We start from the raw sequence: 25,795 nt of genomic DNA on the forward strand, positions 1-25,795 counted from the left end.
CATATGGCCCATTAACAATTAACGAGACTGAAAGTGTTACACATTAACAAGAGTAAAAAACAAAACAAAACAAAATAGAAATACACAGAAAAAAATTGTACATCAATTGTCCACACTATTGCCGTTACATTTGCAATTGTTATATTGGATAATGCAACTGCAACAACAAACATCAATTATTTCAGTAGATTTTGTTTCTCTCACCCTCTCCGCACAATTACCAATAATAACGGCATAATTACTCTCTGAGCTGTATGGCCATAGTCATTATTGTTGGTGTTGTTGTTGTTGCATATAATCATCACCATTAAATGTTATGATTTTGTGTAAAATTTGTATACGAGTGTGTGTGTGTGTGTTGGGTTGAGTGCATTTGTGTGACAGAGATACATCAACATCAACAAAAGATATGCATTGAAAATTAAATGAAGTAAAAATGTAAATAAAATAAATAAATAATCACATTTCCGTTAAATTCAATAGCCGTTTATAAGTGCTTACAGTACAACAACAACAATAAAAAGAAACAACCAACACAATTATATATAAAAGTGCATCATGCATTATGTGGCATTCAATTGAATATGAATGCATCATCTCTTATTAATATCTATAAAATTAAAATTGCATTGCAAATATATTACATTTGAATTATCTAATTGATGTGTTCTTGTTCATTGTGAGGAAGTCAAGAGCATTAAACGAGCAACAAAAACGAGAAAAAAAAAATACAAAAATAGACATCAATAAAACAGGAAAATAGCTTTCAATTCCATTTGTGTGAAAAATAATAATGAAAAGATGATGTCGACGAAGATCATTTTATTTGTGGTATTAAATATTTTCCAAGGTAATTAAAACACAATAGTTTTTAATTTATAACAAAAGAAAAATAATTTATCATATTAAATATTAAAAAATTTATTGATTAAGTAATTTACAAAAATGACACAAAAAGTCATCAATTCATGGAAAGACATTTTATTTAAAACTTTCTATGTTATGATATATAACTGTGTGTAGTTATTAGATTTAGTTTGAATAAGAATGAGGTTGTGATTAATTTAATTTAATTACAAATAAATTCAAATTATATAAAATTAAAAAATTATGAAATTGAGCATGTAGAACAAAAATTGCCATTTTGAAAACCTACCTCAATTACTTCAAGAGCTATATGAGCTTGTTCTGAAAACTTGATTCTTGAATTGTGACCAAATGGCCTTACGAAAATAAGCGCTATTTGGCCTATAATATTCCTCAATTCATGGAAAGACATTTTATTTAAAACTTTTTATGTTATGATATATAACTGGGTGTAGTTATTAGATTTAGTTTGAATAAGAATGAGGTTGTGATTAATTTAATTTAATTACAAATAAATTCAAATTATATAAAATTAAAAAATTATGAAATTGATTTTTTTTCGCAAATTTTCTGAATTATTCTCAAAATCTCTGATAAACATTGTATTTTTGTATCACGGTGGTTTCATACAGTAAATCCATGGAATTGACCTATCTTAAAATAAGGAATAGTAATGTGAAACAACTCTGATATATATTTGCAAAAGATCCGTATGGGTTATTTAAATGACAATAACTCAGTCCTTCTGAATATGTAACAAATATGTAACTAATCGCAACCAGAAGGTATCAAACCTTTACTGCTTTTTTGTACTCTCAAGTAGTATTAATATGGGGTCTATATACAATTATGAACCGATATGGATCATTTTTTGTGTGATTGGGGATCGGTTTATCTGGAGGGTATATATAACTATAGACCGATATGGCATGGTTGTTAGGGACCATATACTAACACCACGTACAAAATTTCAACCGGATCTGATAAATTTTGATACTCCAAGAGGCAAATCTGGGGATCGGTTTATATGGGGACTCTATATAATTACGGACCGATATGGACCATTTCTGGCATGGTTGTTAGAGACCATATACTAACACCACGTACCAAATTTCAACCGAATCGGATGAATTTTGCTCCTCTAAGAGGCTCCGGAGATCAAATCTGGAGACAGGTTTATATGGGAGCTATATATATAATTATGAACCAATTTTTGCATAGTTGTTAAAGATCATATACTAACACCACGTACCAAATTTCTCTAGCAGGCTCCGCAAACCAAATCTGAGGGTCGGTTTATATGCACACAAAGAAAATTTCATTAAAAATGAGCCAACGAAAAATTTTCATTGATATAATGAAACATTTTCATTAAGACAATGAAAATGTTCGTTAATAGTACGAAACGTTTCGTTGACTAACAGAAAATTCGTTATAATAACGAAAAATTTCGTTATATCAATGAATTTGTTTCATTGGCTCAATTTTAATGACACATTTCATTAATATAACGAAACTTTTTCTACCAGTGTGGGGGCTATACGTAAAAGTGGTCCGATATGGCCCATTTGCAACACCATCCGACCTAAATCAATAACAACTACTTGTGCTTTCGTTCGGAAGTTAGTGTGATTTCAACAGACGGACGGACATGGCTAGATCGCCCCAGAATTTCACCACGACCCGGAATATATATACTTTATGGGGTCTTAGAGTAATATATCGATGTGTTACAAACGGAATGACAAAGTTAACCCTTTCACTACCGAAATAAATCTAACGTTAAAAACTTTAATTTTTCTTCTGTTTTTACTTGTACTAACAGCATGTAGAACAAAAATTGCCATTTTGAAAACCTACCTCAATTACTTCAAGAGCTATATGAGCTTGTTCTGAAAACTTGATTCTTGAATTGTGACCAAATGGCCTTACGAAAATAAGCGCTATTTGGCCTATAATATCCCTCAAAGTGTGAGAAAAAATGCAAAAAAAGAATCCGAAAAATTATCATCTATAGTTTTTGTATGAATGTGCATTTACTAGAAACATGCAGTAGAAAAATTTTCTCAAATTTTCGTATTTTTCGTTTATTGCCAAAGAAGTTTATAAAAATGTATTTTAGACCTCATCAATATGGAAAATATTTATAGATTATTTAGATTGAAGCCTCTACTTTAAAATAACATAGAGAAATAAATCTAAACTAAGTGGGAAATAGAATTTGGTGTATTTTTCGAATGTCCTTCTAAGTGGACCTCGGTAGTGAAAGGATTAATATACCACCCATGGAGGATATAAAACGACACCTGTTTCAAAACTTAATTGATTTCTTCGACATTTTGTTTATACCCTTTACCACTACTGTGGTATAGGGTATCATAAGTTTGTGCATTTGTATATAACGCCAAGAAGGAAAAGTCTGAGACCCATCGATTAGTAAAACCGATCGTCTTAGAATTAAATTCTGACTCGATTTAGCGATGCCCGTCTGTCTGTCCGTCTGTCTGTATATGTAATTTTGTGTGCAAAGTACAGCTCGCAGTTTAAGTCCGATCGTCCTCAAATTTGGCACAGAGTTTAACATTGCCTAAAAGACAATCGCTATTGATTTTGAAAAAAATCGGTTCAGATTTAGATATAGCTCCCATATATATTTATCATCGATCTGGTCATAATTGACGTATTTATCAACGTATTTTCTCAAACTTTCGGGCAGCCAAATATTTTGGGGCGTTCGTAAGATATGCAAAATATCAGCCAAATCGGTTCAGATTTAGATATAGCTCCCATATATATCTTTCGTCCGATTTGAACTTATATGGCCAAAAAAGCTAGAGTTTTGCCCTAATTTGCTTAAAATTTTGCACAAGGAGTACGTTTATGAGTGTCATTCAGTGTGCTAAATTTGGTTAAAATCGGTCCAGATTTAGATATAGCTCCCATATATATTTTTCGTCCGATTCGGACTTATATGGTCTCAAAAGCCAGAATATTGCCCTGACATGCTTCAAATTTTGCACCAGGAGTATATTTAATAGTATCGGTAAGTGTGCCTAATTTGGTTGAAATCGGTTCAGATTTAGATATAGTTTCCATATATATTTTTCGCCCGATTTACACTCATATGACCACGGAGGCCAAAGTTTTACTCCCAATTAGGTGAAATTTTGCAGAGATTGCAGAATTATTATTCTAACTATGCATGTCAAATTTGGTCAAAATCGGTTCAGATTTAGATACACCTCCCATGTACGTGTACGCCAGAGTTGAGGAGATATGGTAGAATGTTTAATATTTTAATCCCATTTTTAATGGCATAGTAGTGAAGGGTATAATATAGTCGGCCCCGTCCGACTTTACACTTTACTTACTTGTTATACCCTCCACCAAAGGATGGGGGTATATTAACTTTGTCATTCCGTTTGTAACACATCGAAATATTGCTCTAAGACCCCATAAAGTATATATATTCTGGGTCGTGGTGAAATTCTGAGTCGATCTGAGCATGTCCGTCCGTCCGTCTGTTGAAATCACGCTAACTTCTGAACGAAATAAGCTATCGACTTGAAACTTGGCACAAGTAGTTGTTATCGATGTAGGTCGGATGGTGTTGCAAATGGGCCATATCGGTCGCCTTTTATGTATAGCCCCCATATAAACGGACACCCAAATTTGGCTTTCGGGAACTCTAAGAGAAGCAAATTTCATCCGATCCAGCTGAAATTTGGTACAGCTGAAATTTGGTACATGATGTCAGCATATGATCTCTAACAGCCATGCAAAAATTGGTCCACATCGGTCAATAATTATATATAGCCCCCATATAAACCGATCCCCCGATTTTGCTTGGGGAGCCTCTGAGAGAAGCGAATTTCATCTGATCCGGCTGAAATTTGGTACATGGTGTAAGTATATGGTCTCTAATGGCCATGCAAAAAATGGTCCACATCGGTCCATAATTATATATAGCCCATATAAACCGATCACCAAATTTGACCTCCGGAGCCCCTTGGAAGAGCAAAAATCATCCGATTCGGTTGAAATTTGGTACGTGATGTTAGTATATGGTATCCAACAACCATGCAGGAATTGTTTCATATCAGTCCATATTTATATATAGCCCCAATATAAACCGATCCCCAGATTTGACCGGTGCCTTTTGGAGAAGCAAAATTCATCCAATCTGGTTGAAATTTGGTACGTTGTGGTAGTATATGATATTTAACATCCATGCCAAAAGTTGTCCATATCAGTCCATCGATCGATCCCCAATCACACAAAAATTGGTTCATATAAAGTTCATAATTTTATAGACCCCATATAAGCGACCTCCATATTTCAATTCTGACTCTCTACCACGTATGGACTAGCTCACAATTTAGAAAACGATGTTAAGAAGTTTTAAGGTACTACAACCCAGGTAATTCGATTGTGGATGACAGTGTTTCGTAGAAGTTTCTACGCAATCCATGGTGGAGGGTACATAAGATTCGGCCTGGCCGAACTTACGGCCGTATATACTTGTTTTTATCTGACTTTATGACTTTAACGGAGGGACGCACATTTTAAAGAGTCGTGACCTGAATTAAATAAAAACTTGAATAAACATTATGAACTTTCAATTTATTAAAATTTCTTTATTTAAAAAAATATCCTAGGATCTAAGAATTTTCATATTAGGTCAATATTCTTTTCAGTGTATTTATTACATTGATATGGTCATTATGATCATTATGATCATTTTTAAATATCACATTTTTAAATATGACCATTTTTAAATATCACATAAAGTCGGCTAATAAAATCTTTGGTATTTGGCTATCAGTGGGATAGGAACCATAAACGTTTATACATAGAAACAAGTATATACAGCACTAAGTTCGGCCGGGCCGAATCTTAAATACCCACCACCATGAACCAAATATTAGGGGTTCTTTTGAAATTTCAGGAGGGCTTGAGGACTTGAGGACACTTCCCGAAGATAAATTTAAAGATTTCACCTATGAGGACTATATCAGATTCTGGATTTATAAGAACAATTTTTGTTTGAGTTTTAGAGGAATCATCAACATCTCTTGTGAGTGTGCAAGAAAATTATAAAATAATGTCTTGATTTGAAATCTTAAATCTGTAGAAGTGAAATCTGGAAATTTTACATTGAGTTTCAAGCAATTTTCATGATCAGTGCGCCTTCTACACCCTCAAAAAGTGAAGTCGGTCTATATGGAGGCATTGCCAAATGGGCCGATAAAAACTTAATCCGATACACGTTTTTGTGAGCCTAAAATACCAGAATATTTACAATTTCAGGCAAATCAGATAAAAACTACGGTTTCTAGAAACCCAAGGAGTTAAATAGGGAGATCGTTCTTATGGGGGCTATACTAAAATATGGACCGATACTCACCGTTTTCGGCACACCTCTTTATGACCCGAAAATACCTCTAGATTTCCAATTTCAGGCAAATAGGATAAAAACTTCGGATTCTAGAAGCCCAAGAAGTAAAATCGGGAAATCGGTCTATATGGGGGCTACACGAAAATATGGACCGATACTCACCGTTTTCGGCACACCTCTTTATGACCCGAAAATACCTCTAGATTTCCAATTTCAGGCAAATTGGATAAAAATTACGGATTCTAGAAGCCCAAGAAGTAAAATCGGGAGATCGGTCTATATGGGGGCTATACCAAAACATGGACCGATACTCACCGTTTTCGGCACACCTCTTTATGACCCGAAAATACCTCTAGATTTCCAATTTCAGGCAAATTGGATAAAAATTACGGATTCTAGAAGCCCAAGAAGTAAAATCGGGAGATCGGTCTATATGGGGGCTATACCAAAACATGGACCGATACTCACCATTTTTGGTACACCTTTTTACGGTCTTAACACCTCCAGATTTTAAATTTCGTGCATATTGCATAAAAACTACGGTTTTTATAAGCCAAAGAAGTAAAATCGGGAGATCGGTCTATATGGGGGCTATACCAAAACATGGACCTATACTCACCATTTTTGGCGCACCTCTTAATGGTTCTAAAATACTTCTAGAACTTCAATTTCAGGCAAATTGGACAAAAACTACGGTTTCTATAAGCCCAAGAAGTAAAATCGGGAGATCGGTCTGTATGGGGGCTATACCAAACCATGGACCGATATTTACCATTTTTAGCACACCTCTTTGTGGTCTTAAAACACCTCTAGGTTTTAAATTTCAGGCAAATTGGATAAAAATTACGGATTCTAGAAGCCCAAGAAATAAAATCGGGAGATCGGTCTATATGGGGGCTATGCCAAAACATGGACCGATACTCACCATTTTGGGCACACCTTTTTATAGTCCTAAAATACTTCCAGATTTTAAATTTCAGGCAAATTGGATGAAAACTACGGTTTCTATAAGCCCAAGACCCCAAATCGGGAAATCGATTTATATGGGGACTATATCAAAACCTGGACCGATATAGCCCATCTTCGAACTTGACCTGCCTGCAGACAAAAGACGAGTTTGTGCAAAATTTCAGCACGATTGCTTCATTATTGAAGAATGTAGAGTGATTACAACAGACAGACAGACAGACGGACAGACGGACAGACGGACATGCTTATATCGTCTTAGAATTTCTCCCTGATCAAGAATATATATACTTTATATAGTCGGAAATCGATATTTCAATGCGTTACAAACGGAATGACAACCTTATTATACCCCCGTCACCATTCTATGGTGGTGGGTATAAAAAGTAAACTGCTTTATAGGAAGAATGAACTACATCGTGAGAAAATTGAACTAAATTTTACTCCACATTTTGAGATTTCCACAAAACGTTGTTAAAACAGGAAAAATTTAATGCCCTGATGTACTTTTTAGCTGCAATTAACAAAATTACGCCCCCTCATGGAAGAAAAAATTAACTAAAAGTAAAAACATCATTGGCGTTATATCATGACCATTTTAACCACACACTAAATCATCCTTTTGTAGGAAACGTACGAAAATTTTATTGGAATCGTACGAAAATTTTCTTCTGCTTTATTTATTTATTGAACTTATGTGTACTGTCATTGAACTTTATACCCACGTTTAGTTCATAAGATGTTTGAGACATACATAAAAAAAAAGAAAAAATTCATTGGCCTAGGGAAATTTTCGAAAAAATAATAAAATTATAAAAACTACAAACAAATAATTTGTTTACAATACAAATAAGTTAAATTCAGCATTGGTTTAAATACGACAGTTTTTTCAGTGTACGAGTAGATGGAATGCTAATCACTGCTCCACAATGGCAGTCAGTACGGCACGATATCGCTTTTTCATCTTTATTTTTTGTATATATGAAATTAATAATATTAACTATACATGATATTGGCAAATGTGTAAACAATGTCCATGACCAGAAACAAACATCACAGAACATTTTATTGACCACATATAAACCACAATTATTTAATGATGATACCAGTGTCATATGCAAATACCATTAATATTATCCCCTTGTATTTGTGGCACAAATTCATATTGAATTATTTAATATTCCACTAATATTGTAATGACTTTTTGATTTCGATAAAATTGTAAAAACTAACAGGGCGCTTTTACATACAATGGAAATTGTAAACAACATGGAATTACATAAATTGTCATAGCAAACAATTGAAATTTTTGCGAGATTTAATTAAGTGTTACGGTTTATTATAATATTGGTCATCTTTTTTTTTTTTTTTGGTTCAATGAGAAAAAATGTACAATACAAAGATAATATCCTAATCCTAAAGGGAAATCCGATATTATGTGAATGATAGTTTAGTTAAGAGCTCATATATATCAGTGAGAGCAAAGGGACCGATATCCCGATAACAATTCTTGGGCTTCTGCACGGAAGAAAAATACTGTTTTTCATATGTTTGGGTGTAAAAATTATATATTTGGAACTCAAGATTTTAAACACAATATTTTTAAGTGCAAACATATAATGTTCGTAAACTAGCACAACATGTTTGGGACATATATGTTAATATGTTAGAATATATTATTTTTGGAATATAAAATATTTGTAAATATAATATGCTTGGATGCAAACATATAGTAATTAAGAAATAGACTATAAACATATATGTGTTTAGAAAGAGAGACATAAAAAGTTTGCTGGAAGTAAAATAATGAAAGTAACCAATTGGTGCCTTAAAAATATATATACACAAAGAAAATTTCATTAAAGATTGGAAAAATACTATATGTGAATATAAACAAGTAGAAATCCACAAATTTGGAATAAACATATATATGTTGTGATATAAGACTTCGCCAAAAATTGTATATGCTTAAGTAAAAATATCAAAATGAGAAGGAGAGAAAATTCATTCGGAACCAAGAGAAAAGACATTTGAAAACAAAGTAAGTAAAGTAGAAAGTCGGACGGGGCCGACTATATCATACCCTAAACCACCATTACAGAATTAGTAATCATAAGCATTTGTGGGGTAACATATAGGTCTGGGAGATAAACCGCAGTTGCATATTTAAGAAAATTAAGGGGTACATGTCTACGGGTGCTTTGTGTCAATCTGGCTATAGCTCATAGTCAATGTTGCCACGGAAAATGTTCGGTTTACCCTACAAGGACAAAAAAAGTTCCTTACTGTCCCATACATTCCCAAACAATTTTCCCTACTATATTTTTCGTTAAATTTAAACAATTTTACAAAACAAAAATGGTTCTAAGTACTTTATTATCGTAAAACATGAATATGCAACGTATATAACATAGAATATAAATTTGTATTACCACCACGGTTGCCACAGTTGGTAGAATTCTACCCAAATTAGTAATCTTTTTTGTTAAATCTCTTTAAAAATAAAATTTTGGAAAAAGTTTCTATAAACAAATTTTTGTGAGAAATTTTTCTATAGAAATAAAATTTTGACAATAAATTCTATAGATATAAAATTTTGAGAAAAAATTCCACAGAAATAAAATTTTGAGAAAATTTTTTATAGAAATAATATTTTGAAAAAAATTTCTATAGAAATACAATATTGACAAAATGTTCTATAGAAATAAAATGTTGACAAAATTTTCTACAGGAATAAAGTTTACCACACATTGTTAAAGATCAAGCCTTGCCGGCTTCTAATTTCCTCCTCTAGAGCCACCAAAATGTAAAAATTCTTACAAATTGTGGTGAGTGAAAATGTCCTACATTGTGGCCCTACGTCCCTTCACGACGCTAAATATTAGAAAAACCCTACATATAGGGAATTTCCTCTACTTCTAGCAACACTGGCTGTGTTGATATTGCACCTACGGTGTTAGTATGCCACTAATATTGAGCCCATTATTAAAAAAGAGAAAATCGTTAAATTAGTGTGGGTAATAAATATAAATTTGTAAAAATCGAGCGATATTCTTATGTAAGAGCTACAAGTACGTATAAGTACGATCGGCTAGTACATCAAAATTTGAAATTTGAGTAACATTGGTTAATAAATAAGAGTACTATGACCAAATTTTGGGAAAATGGATCGATGCATATATATGGAAGCTATGTCTAAATCTGAACCAATTTGCATAATATTTTGCGGGTTTGATTAATACCACAAAAGGTTACCTGGTGCAAGATTTGAGTAAGATCGTTTAAGAAATGAGGCCTGTATGGTCAAACATAAGGTTATTAGGGGCGAATTTTTCAAAATCGGGTGATATATATATGGGAGCTATATCTACATCTGAACCGATTTCGATGAAATTTTGCACATATAGTTAGTGCTATAGAGGACTGGATCTAGCCAACTTTTAGTAAGATCGGTTAATAAATAAGGGTTCTATGGCCAAATTTGCGATAATCAGGCTATACATATATATGGGAGCTATATCTAAATCTGAACCGATTTCGATGATTTTTTGCACATATAGTTAGTACTATAGAAAACTACGTTTAGCCAAATTTGGGTAAGATCGGTTGATAAATAAAGGTTTTATGGCCAAATTTAGAAAAATCGGGCGGTACATATATAGGGGAGCTAAAGCTAAATCTGAACCGATTTCGATGATTTTTTGCACATATAGTTACTGCTATAGAAGACTATATTTAGCCGACTTTGAGTAAGATCGGTTGATAAATAAAGGTTTTGTGGCCAAATTTGGGAAAATCGGGCGATACATATATATGAGAGCTATATCTAAATCTGAACCGATTTGGATGAAATTTTGCAAACTTGAAGGGCGATGGAAAAGATTACCTTTTGGTGACGAGTCGTTTGAAAAAACGCGCAACGTGACCCCATTTGTCGAAATCGGGCGATACATATATATGGGAGCTATATCTAAATTTGATCCGATTTCTTTCAAATTCAATAGCGTTCGTCTTTGTGCCCAAAAAACTCCCTGTACCAAATTTCATCAAAATCGGTTAATAATTGCGACCGGAATCCTGTGAACAACAAATACATGGACGGACGGACGGACACCAAGCGCTAGATCGACTCAGGAGGTGATTCTGAGTCGATCGGTATATATTTTATGGGGTCTAAAATCAATATTTCTGGTAGGCAAATTTTTTGGCCGATCAAACTTATTATACCCTGACCACTATGTGGTTTTGGGGTATAAAAAGAGCATGAGTTTTGTTTATCATTTTCGCATTACGGGCACAATTTTTTTTAATGTTTCGTCAAAACAAATCGGAACGTAGGACGAGAGAAAGCATGCCCGGTTCCAAAGATTGTGTCTCTACTTTAACAATTTTGTTTCAAATAAAAAACGTCTTTAAAATAAAATGTTGAAAAACATGTTCAATTTTTTAACGATTTATGCTTTGTTGTCAAGATGCAAAAATGCATGCTTCAAAGCACAAGACAATTTCATTAATTTTAAAGAATTTTTCTGAATTATTAAAGTCAAGTTGACCTTTGTCCAAAAATTTGTTCTTTCATGTTATGATACCTATTTATTTTCAAGTCAAATCACTTAATTATAAAGACAACACGACTTCATTGAAAAGTTTATCGAATTTTGAACATGGAAATAACTAAGCCAAGCAAAATTTGTATTCTTATTTTAAGGACATGAAATCTTTGGCCTCACGACAATATTTTGATAAGTGTACTCTTTTTAGAGTTGAGATAGTAAAAAGAAAACATATATATATAAAGGGTGATTCTTTTGAGGTTAGGATTTTCATGCATTAGTATTTGACAGATCACGTGGGATTTCAGACATGGTGTCAAAGAGAAAGATGCTCAGTATGCTTTGACATTTCATCATGAATAGACTTACTAACGAGCCACAACGTCGAATTTTCAGTGAATGGGCCCTAGAAAAGTTGGCAGAAAATCCGCTTTTTTATCGACAAATTTTGTTCAGCGATGAGGCTCATTTCTGGTTGAATGGCTACGTAAATAAGCAAAATTGCCGCATTTGGAGTGAAGAGCAACCAGAAGCCGTTCAAGAACTGCCCATGCATCCCGAAAAATGCACTGTTTGGTGTGGTTTGTACGCTGGTGGAATCATTGGACCGTATTTTTTCAAAGATGCTGTTGGACGCAACGTTACGGTGAATGGCGATCGCTATCGTTCGATGCTAACAAACTTTTTGTTGCCAAAAATGGAAGAACTGAACTTGGTTGACATGTGGTTTCAACAAGATGGCGCTACATGCCACACAGCTCGCGATTCTATGGCCATTTTGAGGGAAAACTTCGGAGAACAATTCATCTCAAGAAATGGACCGGTAAGTTGGCCACCAAGATCATGCGATTTGACGCCTTTAGACTATTTTTTGTGGGGCTACGTCAAGTCTAAAGTCTACAGAAATAAGCCAGCAACTATTCCAGCTTTGGAAGACAACATTTCCGAAGAAATTCGGGCTATTCCAGCCGAAATGCTCGAAAAAGTTGCCCAAAATTGGACTTTCCGAATGGACCACCTAAGACGCAGCCGCGGTCAACATTTAAATGAAATTATCTTGAAAAAGTAAATGTCATGGACCAATCTAAAGAACCGATGAGATTTTGCAAATTTTATGCGTTTTAAAAAAAAAAAAAGTTATCAAGCTCTTAACAAATCACCCATCATCATATATATATATATATATATATATATATATATATATATATATATATATATATATATATATATATATATATATATATATATATATATATATATATATATATATATATATATATATATATATATATATATATATATATATATATATATATATGACTTCACGTTCTTCTTTTTTGAATTTCTTCGAAAACTTTTATAAGACACACACAGAAACAATTTTTTGAGCACAATCTTCGTTGGGAGAAAATTCTTCTAAGCATACAATATTTTTGGGTGCAAAAAGTTTCCAAACATATTATATGTTCACATAATAACATATAGTTTTTTGGAAGACAACATTATTCAATTTGGATGGAAAAATACATCATGTTTGGAACTTAGACTACCCAAACATATTATATTGTTTAGACCAATATGCTTTCAAAAATATTATATATTGGAAGAAATCAAATATATAAATATTTGGGCAATACCCAAAAATGTATATGCTTGAAGCAAAATGTGTTTGGGAGTATATGTAACAGAAGCGATATTTTTTTTTGAGGGTGTGAAAACCGTAGGCTTTGCTGATTTGCCTGAAATTGGAAATATGTAAGATTCGGCATGGCCGAGCAGACTGCTGTATATATTTGTTTATAACTCGTTTTTTTTTCATATTTTTAATATGTCATTTTAACTTTTTTTGTTTAAAATTTGAATTAATAAAATGGTACAAATTATTAGAATTTTTCCGACGAAAATGATAAATCCATTTTAGAAAAATTGCGTATTTTTAAAACTTTTCAAAAAAAAAAGCTTTAGAAAGCATTGAAACCCATAAAAAATTATAAAAATTATTGATTTGGCAAATTAAAAAAATTTTTAATTCGCATCCAAAACACTGAATTCGAATCATATTTTAAGATGCGATGCACATTCAGTGCAATGGCTGGTGGACTAACCCATGTTAAATTCTACTTTTTGGGTGACGTTTGTTTTGCTGGGTATATACAGCGCCATCCTAGCAAAAAAAGGGCATGCAAAAAAGTAGTTTGATTCCCCAATTTGTGATCCGGAAGTCGTGCAAACTTGGATCATCTCCAATGATGGAAGTACTCCATTTTTGGATCATTTGCATTGCTTTAGAAGTTGTGCCTTGGAAGTTAATTTGGATGAAGGAATTTAAAAAAATATAAAAGAATTTTTTTCCAATTTCACTTTTTAGTTTTTATACCCACCACCATAGAATGGTGACGAGGGTATAATAAGTTTGTCATTCCGTTTGTAACACATCGAAATATCGATTTCCGACTATATAAAGTATATATATTCTTGATCAGGGAGATTTTCTAAGACGATATAACGATGTCCGTCTGTCTGTTGTAATCACGCTACAGTCTTCAATAATAAAGCAATCGTGCTGAAATTTTGCACAAACTCGTCTTTTGTCTGCATGCAGGTCAAGTTGGAAGATGGGCTATATCGACCTCCCGATTTGGGGTCTTGGGTTTATAGAAATCGTAGTTTTTATGCAATTTGCCTGAAATTTGAAATCTAGAGGTATTTTATGACCATAAAGAGGTGTGCCAAAAATGATGAGTATAAACCGATCTCCCGGTTTACCTGAAATTGGAAATCTAGAGGTATTGTAGGACCACAAAACGTGTGCCAAAAATTGTGAGTATTGGTCCATATTTTGGTATAGCCCCCATATAGACCGATTTCCCGATTTTATTTCTTCGGTTCCGTTGTTTTTATCCAATTTACCTGAAATTGGAAATCTAGATGTATTTAGGACCATAAAGAGGTGTGCCGAAAATGGTTAGTATCGGTCCATATTTTGGTATAGCCCCCATATAGACCGATTTCCCGATTTTACTTCTTGGGCTTCTAGAATCCAAAGTTTTTATCCTATTTGCCTGAAATTGGAAATCTAGAGGTATTTTCGGGTCATAAAGAGGTGAGTATCGGTCCATATTTTAGTATAGCCCCCATAAGAACGATCTCCCGATTTAACTCCTTGGGTTTCTAGAAACCGTAGTTTTTATCTGTTTTGACTGAAATTGTACATATTCTGCTATTTTAGGCTCACAAAAACGTGTATCGGATTAAGTTTTTATCGGTCCATTTGGTAATGCTTCCATATAGACCGACTTCACATCTTGAGGGTGTAGAAGGCGCACTGATCATGAATATTGTTTGAAACTCAATGTAAAATTTCCAGATTTTACTTCTACAGATTTAAGATTTCAAATCAAGACTTTATTTTATAATTTTCTTGCACACTTACAAGAGATGTTAATGATTCCTCTAAAACTCAAACAAAAATGGTTCATATATCCCCAGAATCTGATATAGTCCTCATAGGTGAAATCTTTAAATTTATCTTCGTGAAGTGTCCTCAAGTCCTGAAGCTCTCCTGAAATTTCAAAGGAAACCCTAATATTTGGTTCATGGTGGTGGATATTTAAGATTCGGCCCGACCGAACTTAGTGCTGTATATACTTGTTTTTATTATGTTTTTTTTTTTTACTTTTTTATTAATTTCTATTGCTCTCATTTCATTCTCTCGCTGCGTTATGTTGATATCTTTCAACATAACAACCCTCCCGTTTTCCATCTCTATTTCTTTCTCTATACTAACTCTGTCTGTCGCTCTATGAATAAAGTATCACAACATATATATGTTAACTCGAAATTTGTAAATTTATATATGTTTACATTCACACATATTATTTTTATGAATCATTCATGCCCCAAACATAATATATTTTAACATATTAACATATGTGTCCCAAACATTTTGTGTTAGTTTAGGAACATTACATGTTTGCACTTAAATATATTGTGTTTAAAAATTGTGCCCGAAACACATTTTGTTTATATCGGAACATATGTAAAACATATTTTTCTAGCAGTGTACTTATAGCTCTTACATAAGAATATTGCTCGATTTTTACAAAGTTGTATTTATTACACACATTAATTTAACGATTTTCTCTTTTTTAATAATGGGCACAATATTAGTGGCATACTAACCCCGTAGGTGCAATATCAACACAGCCAGTGTTGCTAGAAGTAGGGGAAATTCCCTATATGTAGGGTTTTTCTAGTACTTAGCGTAGGGCCACAATGTAGGACATTTTCACTCAACACAATTTGTAATAATTTTTACATTTTGGTGGCTCTAGAGGAGGAAATTAGAAGCCGGCAAGGCTTGATCTTTAACAATGTGTGGTAAACTTTATTCCTGTAGAAAATTTTGACAACATTTTATTCCTATAGAACATTTTGTAAAAATCGTATTTCTATAGAAATTTTTTTTAAAAATATTATTTCTATAAAAAATTTTCTCAAAATTTTATTTCTGTGGAATTTTGTCTCTAAATTATATTTCTATAGAATTTATTGTCAAAATTTTATTTCTATAGAAAAATTTCTCACAAAAATTTGTTTATAGAAATTTTTTCCAAAATTTTATTTTTATAAAGATTTAACAAAAAAGATTACTAATTTGGGTAGAATTCTACCAACTGTGGCAACCGTGGTCGTAATACAAATTTATATTCTAAGTTATATACGTTGCATATTCATGTTTTAAGATAATAATGTACTTATAACCATTTTTGTTTTGTAAAATTTTTTTAAATTTAACGAAAAATATAGTAGGGAAAATTATTTGGAAATGTATAGGAAAGTAGGGAACTTTTTTGTCCTTGTAGGGTAAACCGAACATTTTCCCTGGCAACACTGACTATGAGCTATAGTCAGATTGACACAAACACCCATAGACATGTACCCCTTAATTTTCTTAAATATGCAACTGCGGTTTATCTCCCAGACCTATATGATACCCCACAAATGCTTATGATTACTAATTCTGTAATGGTGGTTTAGGGTATGATATAGTCGGCCCCGCCCGACTTTCTACTTTACTTACTTGTTTAGTTTTTTATTAGTTTTCTATTTTTTTTCTTTTGTAAAATTTAATTATACAAAATTTGCACTTAAAATAGCCTGATTGCGTTCTTTCTAATACTTGTCCACAAGGACTGCATCGGAAGTAGAAAACATCATTGGGGGATCCCAAGATGCGCTTTAGAAGAAATGTTTGTGCACTTGTCCAAAAGGACTGCATCGGAGGTGGAATAAAATTATTGGGGGATCCCACGATGCGCTTTAGAAGAAATGTTTGTGGACTTGTCCAAAAGGACTGCATCGGAAGTTGAAAAAACTCGATGGGGGATTCTGGGGTGGGCTTTAAAAGAAATGTTTGTGGAACAACTTCCAATTTTTTTTGCTGGTGGGCTTTAAAAGAAATGTTTGTGGAACAACTTCCAATTTTTTTGCTGGGTATTTAAAGTCAAACTTTTAAGAAAAGCGTTAGAAAGTATTGAAACCCATAAGAAAATTAACAAAAAATTATTTATTTGGCTAATTTATGCAAAATTTTTTAATTCGCATCCAAAACACTGAATTCGAATCACACCTTAAGATGCGATGCACATTCAGTGCAACGGCTAGTGGAAATCCGTCCTATGACAAGCCCATGTTAAATACGCCGCTTCTGCGCTAATAATGTACCACTGCATCGGAAGTGAAAAAAATCGATAGGGGATCCCGGGATGTGCTTTAAAAGAAATGTTTGTGGGCTTGTCCAAAAGAACTGCATCGGTAGTGGAAAAAAATTGATGGGGGGATTCCGGTATGTGCTTTAAAAGAAATTTTTGTAGAACAGGTTCCAATTTTCGTTTACTGGAATGTTAAATTCATCGCTTCTGTGCCAAATTTTCACCACTTCCGGATCCAAGAAGAACATTTTCATTACTTTTTTGGCAACGCTTTTTTTTGGTGGGAGTATACAACACTATAAATTAATACCCAAATCTGTTTATATTGGTTCATAATTATTTATGGGTTCCTCTATATATACCAGTAAAGAATTGAATTGGCTTGTATAGGTATTTACTCCGCTTTTTTTCTAACATAAACCTCATGGACTAAGTTACAATTTAAAAGACGAAATTTAAAAATTTACAGATACCTTGCTATCGTTAAGTGTTTTCGACGTCCACCGTTAGTAGAAGTTTTTTATGCAATCCATGGTGGAGGGTACATAAGATTCGGCCTAGCCGATCTTACTTCCGTACATACTTATTTTTGTATAACATATTGCTAGTTTGTTCATTTATTTTAATATAATGTTATTTATATAATTAAATTTTTCTTAATAAAAAAACTCTTAATTTTTAATTTTCTTCGTTACATAGTCCTACGTCTATAAACTTTGAAGGTTATTTTTATATACAACAAAATGTTTATCTGTGAAATTTTGTGGTTTTTTATTATGCAATACTGCCCGAAAAAAATTGCAACGCAGACTACCAAAACCATACATATTTCATAGATTTCAATTCACAAAACAAATATGAAAACGACTCGATTTCATGGACAAACCCATTTGCCCTTAAACACCAGTCACTTGTACAATCAAATAAATTCCACTCCAGTAATTATTTAGTGGTGCTGCTGTTCGATCGTTCATTCATTCATTCGATTGTTGTTTGGTTGAAAGGATACTGACTGACGACGATGAGTGTGATGTCGGCAACGGTGACCAAAAACAAAAAGAGAACAGCCGCCTAGTCAAGTAAATCGAGTAAATAGCCGTGTATAGTGATTTATTCGATGACACAAGCATACGTTCTCTCTGTTTCCGCAGCTTCAATTGTTCCGTTTTTATTGATTTCATATTGGTTTTATCGGAAATCAATTAGTTAAATCCATTTAAATGCACTGAAAAATTACACAAAAATTTATTTCCATTTATAAACAATTTTCTCATTTGTTTAACAATGCTAAACGATATGTAGTGACAATGTGTAATTTCCAAGTACAACGATGTATAATTTTTAAAATTTTTAATAAATATGTATGTAAGTGGGATATTCCATTGTACATGTTGGGGGAGAAATTCTATATACAGTGACACACATAAGTATTGGCACATCAAACAATTTTATTTAAAACCGACATGTTAACAGTGATATGAAGCTAGACCATTTTTTTATGTTAGAAAAATGTTTCTTCTTTAAATAGTTGAATTATAAAAAATTAAAAAAGGCACAGTTTTTGAGGAACAAAAGTATTGGCACACATAAAAAAAAAAAAAAAAATAGAGAAAAGTTTACTTGATTCAAGCCTTAGCGGTGTCAAAAGTACGGAAAGTACGTATTTTCTAAATCCAGAAGAAAATTCTTAATTTAATTCCGAAAATATTAAGTACAGATTTCTTAATTTTAGAAATTTTCAATCGTGTTTGTGTTTCCTTTGAGTACGGGAAGTGCTTCATTCAAGCCTAGTGAAGCTCTATTTAATCCTAATCTGTACTTGATTCAATCAGCATCTAATCTTAACTTGAGCCAAAAGAAACTTTTTTAAGCGGAATCAGGGCTTGGATCAATATTTTATACCCTCCACCATAGAATGGGGGTATATTAACTTTGTCATTCCGTTTGTAACACATCGAAATATTGCTCAAAGATCCCATAAAGTATATATATTCTGGGTCGTGGTGAAATTCTGAGTCGATATGAGCATGTCCGTCCATCCGTCTGTTGAAATCACGCTAACTTCCGAACGAAACAAGCTATCGACTTGAAACTTGGCACAAGTAGTTGTTATTGATGTAGGTCGGATGGTATTGCAAATGGGCCATATCGGTCCACTTTTACATATAGCCCCCATAGAAACGGACCCCCAGATTTGCCTTGCGAATCCTGTAAGAGAAGCCGTATCGGATGAAATTTGGTACTTGGTGTTAGTATATGGTCTCTAACAGCCATGCAAAAATTGGTCCACATCGATCCACAATTATATAAAGCCCCCATATAAACCGATCCCCAGATTTGGCTTGCGGAGTCTCTAAGAGAAGCAAATTTCATCCGATCCGGCTGAAATTTGGTATATGGTGTTAGCATATGATCTCTAACAATCATAAAAAAATGGTCCGCATCGCTCCATAGTTATATATAGCCCCCATATAAACCGATCCCCAGATTTGACCTCCGGAGCCTCTTGGAAGACCAAATTGCATCTGATTCAGTTGAAATGTGGTACGTGGTGTTAATATATGGCCTCAAACACCCATGCAAAAATTGGTCGAAATCGGTCCATAATTATATAGAGCCCCCAAATTAACCGATCGCCAGATTTGACCTCCGGAGCCCCTTGGAGGAGCAAAATACATCCGATTCGGTTGCAATTTGTACGTGATGTTAGTATATGGTATCCAACAACCATGCACGAATTGGTTTATATCACTCCATAATTATATATAGTCCCATATAAACCCATCCCGAGATTTCGTTTTGGAGCCTCCAAGAGGCTTGAATCGGATGAATTTTGCATCCGATCTGGTTGAAATTTGGTACATGGTGTTATTATATGATATTTAACAACCATGCCAAAGTGGTCCATATCAGTCCATACTCATATATAGCCCCCATATAAACCGATCCCGAGATTAGGTTTTGGAGCCTATTGGAGGAGCAAATTTCATCGGAGTCAGTTGAAATTTTGTACATTGTGCCGTTAACAACCATGCCTAACTAGGTCCATATCGGTCTATAGTTATATATATCCCTCAAATAAATCGATTCCCAAAAATTGGTCCATATCAAGTTCATAATTGTAGTCCCCATATAAGCGACCCCCATATTTCAATTCTGACTCTCCACGTACCGTGGAGACCTCCTTCTTAGGAGGTCCCAGTGGGTGATATTGTGGTGAAAATATCTTTATTTGGTCAGTGAGGAGGACTTCCCTCACCGATCCAATTTGCTTAAAATTTTCATTGAAGGTTGGGGTAGCGTCTAAAGTAAAATCCGCTACTTTATTTTTCGATATTTGATCGGTGAGGGGGACCTCATTTTGCCCGCCTTTTTTAAAGTACAGTAAAAAAACTTCTCCGATTTACTTGCAATTTACAGAGGACTCTGGGACATTCTTCTTGTCCGACTTTTTGAAAATTGGGCCAAAGTTCTCAGATTTGCGTGAAATTTTCAGGGAATATTGTCGTTGGCGTCTAACCTAAAATCCACAACTTTATTTTTCGATATTTGGTAGGGGAGGGGAATCTTTCCTTTGCTCATCTTTTTTTTTAAGTACAAAGAAACAGCTAAATTTCTCCGATTATTTGAAATTTACACAGAACGTGGGTGTGGTTGAAATTAATATGGGGTACCTGATTTTTTAATATTTGACAGGAAGGGGGACCTCCGTCCTGCCCAGCTTTTGAAAGTTTGTTCTCCGATTTGCTTGAAATGTTCAGGAAAGGTTAAGGTGGCGTCTATAGACAAAGAAAATTTAATTAAAATTGAGCCAACATACATTTTTCATTTATGCAACGAAACATTTTCATTAAGACTACGAAAATATTCGTTAATAGTATGAAACGATTCGTTGATTAACAAAAGATTCGTTAAAATAACGAAAAATTTCGTTGTATCAATTAATTTGTTTCATTGGCTCAATTTGAATGACACATTTCGTTAATGTAACGAAAGTTTTTCCACCGGTGTAGATAAACATCCGCTATTACATTTGGTCGGGAAGGTGGGCCTCCCATTTACCCCATTTTGTATTAAAGTACATTGAAACGTCTAAACTTCTCCCATTTACTTGGAATTTATGTGGAACACAGCAGAAAGGTGACTAAATGAATAAGTACACTCTCAAAAAAGTTTACTTGGATTCAAAGATTTTAACCTTCCCTTAAAGATTTCGATATTGATACCGAGCCAAAGATGCAGCTCTTAATATAGAATCAATTAACTGAAATTAATATGCACATTTAATTCATGGAAAAGAGAATTCTTTTTGTTATTCACGTACAAACAAATGCCAGTTTAAAAATCCAATTTATGGCAAATACTTCAAAGAAAGCATTAATCTTAATTCCAAAAAGACTATAAAACAAAGATACAAAATCTTCAAAATAAATCTTAACCTATATTTGAAGCGTTTTTATCTTAAATCTTAAGGAAAATATGTCTTATTTCAAAGACATACGACTTTAACAGAGGGACGCAAATTTTAATTCATGATCTAAATTTAATGAAAACAAGTATATACAGCAGTAAATTCGGCCGGGCCGAATCTTAAATACCCACCACCAGGTATCAAATATAATAGTTTGAAAACTCTTCGTCTTAACGGCTTACTTGATAATATATAGAAGTACAGGGGGTTTAATGACAGATATTCTTCCAAGCAGATCAGTTCAACCAGTACGTTTCCCGAAGATAAATTTAAAGATTCTACTTATGAAGACTAGATCAGATTCTGGATTTATAAGAACCAATTTTGTTTGAGTTTTAGAGAAATCATAAACATATCGTGTAAATGATGAAATAAAGCCTTGATTTGAAATCTTAAATCTGTAGATTTTTACCTCCATTATTTAAATGATTACGAGGAGTAAAATCTGGAAATTTTACTTTCAGTTTCAAGCAATTTTTATGATCAGTGCGCCTGCTATACCCTCAAGAAGTGAAATCGGACTATATCGATGCCTTACCAAATGGACCGGTAAACATAAATGCGATACGGATTTTGAGGTCTAAAATACCAGTATATTTACATTTTCGGGCAAATCGGATAAAAACTTCGGTTTCTAGAAGTCCACTGAGGTAAATCGGGAGATGGGTCTATATGGGGCTATACCAAAACATGGCTCGAAACACACCTTATTCGGCTGACATATTTGTTGTCCTAAAATACCTCTAGATTTCCAATTTTAGCCAAAGTGGATAAAAATTACGGATTCTAGCACCAAGAAATAAATTTGGGAGGTAGGTCTATATGGGGGCTTTACTAAAACATGGACCAATACTCACCATTTTCGCCACACCTCTTTATGGTCCCAAAATACCTCCAGATTTCCAATTTCAAGCAAATCAGATTGTAAATACAGTTTCTAGACGCCCAAGAAGCAAAATCGGGAAATCGGTCTATATGGGTACTATAACAAAACATGGTGCTGATAGGCACCATTTTCAGCACACCTTTTGATGGTCCTAAAATACCTCTAGATTTCCAATTTTAGGCTAATTGGACAAAGACTACGTTTTTATAAGGCCAAGACCCCTAATCGGGAGGTCGGTCTATATGGGGGCTATATCAAAACTTAGACCGATATAGCCCATCTTCGAACTTGACCTGCCTGCAAAAAAAAAAACGAATCTGTGCCAAACTTCAGGACGATACCTCCATTATTGAATGCTGTAGTTTGATTACAACAGACAGACAGACAGACATGCCTATATCGTCTTAGAAGAAGGGATCAAGAATAAATATACTTTATAAAGTCGAAAATCGATATTTCGATGTATTACAAACGGTATGACAAACTTATTATACCCCCATCACCATTCCATGGTGGTAGGTATAAAAAAGTGAAATAAAGATTAGAAAGTTTATTTTAATTTAAATTTCATTATTTTAAAGAAATTTGTCCCTAATATTATATAAATTGAGTTCCTAAAATAAAGCTTACGTAGTCATTAATACCACGTAAATATTTTTTCAGTGTAGAGAAGGTTGAGGATGGTCCCTATATGGGAACTAAGTACTTAATTTTTTGCTAATGGCAGACAATTAAAAAAAAATAACTTTACATTTAATGACATTGAGGGTGCTTTATTTTTCGGTATATGTTCAGAAATGCATCTGCCCCGTGCTGGACATTTTAAAGTAGTGCAAAATTGGCGCAGAACCGATGAATTTAACACGGGCTTGTCATAGGACGGATGTCCACCATTTCAATTCTGAATTTGCATCACTTCTTACTCTATGATACAAATTCAGTGTTTTGGATGTGAATTTATAAATGCTGTCATATTTTGATAAATAAATAATTTTTATATTTTTTATGATTTTTATGCATTCTAACGCTTGTCCGAAACGTTTGAATTAAAATATTTTGAAAAATTCGCAATATTTCTTGAATGGATTTTGAATTTTTTTCAACAAAATTTCAATAATTTGTACCTTTTTGAAAACAAACAAATTAAATTTACCCATTAAAAAGAAGAAAAAAACGAGTGACAAATAATTGAATTAAAAGAACTTCCTGTGTAGTTGAAATAGAGAACATCTTTGGGAGTATGTTACATCTTTTGGAAGTGCTTTTAGAAGAACTTCCAATTTTTTTTTTTTTTGCTGGGAAATGGTTATGATTATGATTATTTTCTTTTTTTTTAATTTTTGTTTGTTTGATAACTTTACGAGCGGTTAGAGCGAACAAGGTTGAATTTTTCATTGCAGGTGATCAGCGATAAAAACTGGGTAACGGATTATCGAAACAATTTTACTTCGAATTTCTGAATTCACATTTTATAAAATTTCTTACCAATTTTCTTTTTGTAAAGTAAAAAAACGTTTTCTTATAAAACAAAAAAAAAAAAAACTTTATACCAAAGATGCAAAATGCTCATAATAATTCTTAGTCTATATTTTAAGTTTTTCCTCGGGAAAAAATATACAATATGCAAAATGGTAAAAGAAGAACATGTGCATACCACATTAAAGAAAAAATTATGGATTTTATTTTAAAAAATTATGGTTGTATCTTAAAAAATACAGTTCGCATTAAACTAAGTTTTTATTTATAAATAAACAATTTTTTTACCAACATTACTTTCAAATCTATACAATCAAATCGCTGCAAAATAACTCTGATGCAAAACTCTACGAGCAAACCAATAAGAAGTGGATAAATCCATGAAGTACCGCCGCCTCCAAAGACCGCTGGAAAAATATGAGGTCCGGTGAATTTTGGGTCAAAGTTATCTGCATCGCATTTGGTCATGGACTCCGCTAAATATTTTCTAACCATAGGCAACTTTATTGTCGGCGGAGTTATCTGCTTTTCAGCCCTCTCCAATGGCATCTCCAAATAAATCAATAATACTACTAAAAGATTCACCTCCATTTAATAAAACTTAATTTAAAATCATTTCACATTTTAATTCTCAGCATTAAATCGTGAAAATAATATTGCCAATGAATATTTCCCTCATCATATGAATAATTTCACAATCGTTGCCATGCAAATAGTGTGACTGTAAATAATGGTGAATGTGGTCTCCATATACGCTCCGCCGGACTTAAGAGAGTTTTTAATATTCCATTAATGGTTTCAATATTCATCAGTTTATCACTTGAATGCCGTTATTAATGCATTGAAGGAGTTAATTATTTTAACACTTATTTCAATAGCATCGACTATTTTTCCGTCGATGTTGAATTTTTTTTATTCGATCTTCATTATTCGTAGGCAACAATGACAATATGAATGTCTGCCCTCTTAACAACTCTGGCAATTGTTTAACCTACAGACTGGTGCTTTTGATTTATCATCAAACATGAGGGTTAAATAAAAATCCCTTGGTTAATTAAAAATACCTGGAGGAATAATTTGAGCTTTACAGGTAAATGTGATATTCATTGAACCGAGCACAACCAATCCAGACTAATTAAAGATATAATTTGTAAACCAATGTTAAAATGATTCCCTTATGCGCCAATAATGTAATACTTTAATGATTTTGTGTAGTAGCGACTTAAATACGTCCTTAAATAATAGGAATTAATTGTGTTTTTGGGAAAAGTATGGAGTTGATAAGATGAGAGAAGATACATATTTAAATCATTTTTGTTGGGAATGTGGAAGGGCTCAAATAAGTGGTCAGTTAAACTCCCTGGAGATACTATAATTAATCCATTTGACTTTTATTTGTTATTCTGTCCTTAGGATGTCCGAAAAGCCAGGTTCTTTGATAAGCGGTTTAACCGAAAATCCAAA

At 33.3% G+C, this 25,795-nt stretch overlaps 1 protein-coding gene across 1 annotated transcript in view; it reads left to right on the forward strand.

Moving 5' to 3' along the window:
- The first annotated feature begins 677 nt into the window (after positions 1-677).
- DIP-alpha (Dpr-interacting protein alpha) overlaps positions 678-25,795 on the forward strand; it is a 230,152-nt gene continuing 205,034 nt past the window's right edge. The window contains exon 1 of the mRNA XM_075299884.1: positions 678-850. Coding sequence (XP_075155999.1) covers positions 802-850 — 49 coding nt within the window. The 5' untranslated portion in view covers positions 678-801. The remainder of the gene's footprint in view (positions 851-25,795) is intronic.

The sequence above is a fragment of the Haematobia irritans genome, chromosome 3 (genome assembly GCF_050003625.1).
Source record: "Haematobia irritans isolate KBUSLIRL chromosome 3, ASM5000362v1, whole genome shotgun sequence".
In the NCBI taxonomy this organism is placed as follows: Eukaryota; Metazoa; Arthropoda; class Insecta; order Diptera; family Muscidae; genus Haematobia; species Haematobia irritans.